General features: G+C 62.0%; 1 protein-coding gene across 1 annotated transcript; it reads right to left on the bottom strand.

Moving 5' to 3' along the window:
• Positions 1 to 1,003: 1,003 nt before the first annotated feature.
• On the bottom strand, positions 1,004 to 1,537 carry EMIHUDRAFT_209279 (hypothetical protein; the record flags this gene model as incomplete). The annotated part of the gene is made up of 1 exon (XM_005771113.1): positions 1,004 to 1,537. The coding sequence occupies one exon, from the start codon at positions 1,535 to 1,537 to the stop codon at positions 1,004 to 1,006; it is 534 nt and encodes a 177-aa protein (XP_005771170.1).
• Between the last annotated feature and the right edge of the window lie 1,633 nt (positions 1,538 to 3,170).

Raw genomic sequence — 3,170 nt, 5'->3', positions numbered from 1 at the left:
CCACATGGTCTGTGTCGCTGTCGGCACGAGGATGTCGAGAGCGAGCAGCGAGGTCTTGCTCTTAGGGTACCCCAGGGTTTTGAGGGCCGGATTTTTAAAGACCTTTCAAGAAATGGGGAGGTTTGGGGGCTTAAATTGCCAGTTAAGAGATTGCAGGCACGGGGGGTCCCTTTAAGACCGTTTAAGAAAATCGGCCTCGCCGGCATGCGTCGCTGGATTCCGCGCCGTTTTCTCCAATACTGCCGTTATTAGGCACAAACCCGCCTCTGAAGACACATCTGTAAGTCTGGTGCACTGGCAGGAGCCATACTCGCATAGGGGACGCGTGCTAGCTGACTGTAGCCAGCTTCCCGGCCCCTCCGGCGTCTACCGGGAGGCTGCAGCCTCCCGGTACGAGCTTGGGAGCTCTCCCGCACACCGTTTAAGCGTTTATAAGACCGTTTAAGGAGTCGGCGGCCCAGGCTGCCTTAAGACGGGCCATGGCCCGTTTTAAGCCGTTTAATCCGCAGGCGCCCCAGGGCCCACCCTTAAGCCCAGAGGGGTCCCCTAAGAGCGAGTTGGCAGTGCCACCCAGGAGGCCAGGAGTAGTCGGGCGGTCTCCCGTCAAGCGAGAGAGCCATCGGCAATGTGTGATCCGTATGAATCGGATGATTCTCCTGATAACCGCCTCAGCCACCTCTCGTCACAGTTTTCAATCAACAGCTAGCAAGCTAGCTGTTCAAGCTGTGTCTCGCCGGTGTGGCTGTGCGCGGCGACGCCTGCCTCCGGCGTCCGGGGCGCAGGGGGGCCCCGAGCCCGCCGACGCCCGGGAGGGGGGCGAAACCGGTGGCGGTGCCTCTGATGAGCTCTGTTTGACTGTTTCTGAGAGCTGGACATTTTCGTATGCGTTGGTATCTCGGCGCCTTCCAGGAGTGACGTGTCATGCCAGTGCCATGCAGGGTGCGCACACACTCCGGGGTATTTTGTTCAGAATGAAGTTCTGAAGAATTCATCACGCATCAACCTATCTCCTCCCGCCTGCGACGCTCGTCGGCAGCAGCGTCGCGCGAGCGGCGGCCGCCTTGACGAGGAGGTACGTGTAGACGAAGGGGCCGTAGAAGACGCCATAGTAGATTGGCAGATCGAGCCACTCGGTCGGCAGGCCGAGGTGCTCGAACGCTTCGCCAACGCCCAGCAGCGCCGCGGCGACGAGGAGCGAGAGGAGCGGGCACAGCGGCAGCATCCGCAGCGTCGCGCTCTGGAGTTCGGCCGCAAAGTCGGCACGGCTGAGCCGGCCGCGTCCGACCGTGTCGAGCCACAGCGTCCCGATGAAGAAAAACGCAATGAGCGGCGCCTTCAGCAGCGGCGGGATGCGCAGGCCCGCCGCCGCCGACAGGGCACGGGCCGAGCCGCTGAGCCCGAGGGCCAACACGCGCACGAGGAGCTGCAGTGCGGCAGCCGCGCCGCCGCTGACGATGGCGCGGCGGCGCGAGCCGTGCAGCCATTCCGAGCCGGCGTACGTGAGCAGGATCGATGTGGCGATCTCTGTCGGCGCCATGCGCTCAGAGTGGAAGGCCGGTGGCGGCGGGACTACGCAGGAGTGTGGGTGTTCGCTCTCTCGTAAAGCCTCGTGCCGCGCAGACAGGCGGTGGGCGGCGTCAGCACAGTCCGCGCCTTACACAAGAGGGATTTGGCATATGTGTATATGTGTGTGTAGGATTCCTATGTGTATCGAACAGACAGCCCACGGCCTCCAGTGGAGGGCTGCACGGGGAAAAATAGCGTCGAGCTGCTCCAAGCGCTGCAAATACCCCGGGGCTCAGCTTCCTAACTCCCTCCCTTGACGTCTCTTTTTCTTTCTTTTTAGCTTCCTAACTAACTAACTGGCCTGGGAAGCCAGAGAGAGAGAGAGAGAGAGAGAGATGATTGTTGTTTGAAGCCAGTGCGCGCCAGTCCGGGAGTTGCGTCGTAAAAAATATTTCAGACACAACACTAGGCACGGGACCACGGGCGCGCACCCACGGGCAACAAAACAAAACAAATCTCTCTCTCCCACGGGCGCGCACCCTGGCACTAACACAGGTTGTCTTCAAAATTCTTTGTCTCTCTCGCGAGACCGAGAGAGATTGTTGTTGTTGTTCTGTCGCGAGAGAGAGAGATTTTAGAAAACCAACAAGAAATCACGACTCGCACAGTGATTTGGGCTCGGCAGCTTGTCAGCCCTCAGCCGAAGCTGGGGCCGGTCCCGTAGCCTCGAGAGAGCCCGCGCCGACGAGTTCGACGCGGTCGGGGGGGCCTGTGGAGAGGCCAGCGAGATGGCGATCGCTGTACTTCATGGCGCCCTCAAAGTGGGGCTGGCTGACAAGCCAGAGGTCGATAACGACCCATAGGATGCCACAATGCCTGGAGGAGAGGGAGGCGAGGCCAGAGGCAGGCTCAGCTGCTCTGGTCGGGCCGCAGCTTGAGCTCGCCGACCTCGAGGAGTGCGATCGCCGCTCTTCCGCAGATCTCTTGCTGCCCTCCCCTGCCTCCGACGCCTGCCTCCTTACGCCGGGCGCCGGGCGCCGCTCTGTCACCTCGTCGGGCCGAAGCCCGTCAGGCACTCTCTCCCTAACCCTAGCCTTCTCCCGAACCCTAGTGTGTTTTGTTGCCTCCGTGCTTTCACACTCGTCTTGTCGTGTCCGTCCACTGTGATTGCGGCCGTCCACGACTACGTCGTCTCTAGAGAACGTATCAACCCCCTTCTGGTGCCGACCGCGCCCCCGCGGGGCACGGCCGGACGGACAGACGCCTGAGCGCTGTACGCCTGAACTTTTGTGGCCGCAATCGCCACCGCCGCCATCTTGACGAGCAGCGCGAGCGCGCTCGTCGGCGGCCAGCCGTCGCGGGCCGGGCCGAGCCCGGCCTCGACCGGCCGCGCCGCCGCAGCATTTCTTCTCTCTGTCGCGTGAGAAAGAAAGAAAGAATTTTACAACCAAATCTCTCGCACACGCACGTCCCGACGACCAAGGGTTAGGGTGGGCGAGGGCTAACACCACACTCCTCTCCTTAAAATCCCTGTGTGGTGGCGGCGTGCGGTCATCCCATCCCTTGGGCGTTGGGACGTGCGTGTGCGAGCGATTTGGACGATTCCCGACACACCTTCACGTGGGGGGGGGGGGGGGCTAGCCCAGAAAACCCGGGGGGATGAA

Source organism: Emiliania huxleyi (genome assembly GCF_000372725.1).
Source record: "Emiliania huxleyi CCMP1516 unplaced genomic scaffold EMIHUscaffold_39, whole genome shotgun sequence".
In the NCBI taxonomy this organism is placed as follows: Eukaryota; Haptophyta; order Isochrysidales; family Noelaerhabdaceae; genus Emiliania; species Emiliania huxleyi.
This window is presented reverse-complemented; position numbering and strand designations above follow the sequence as displayed.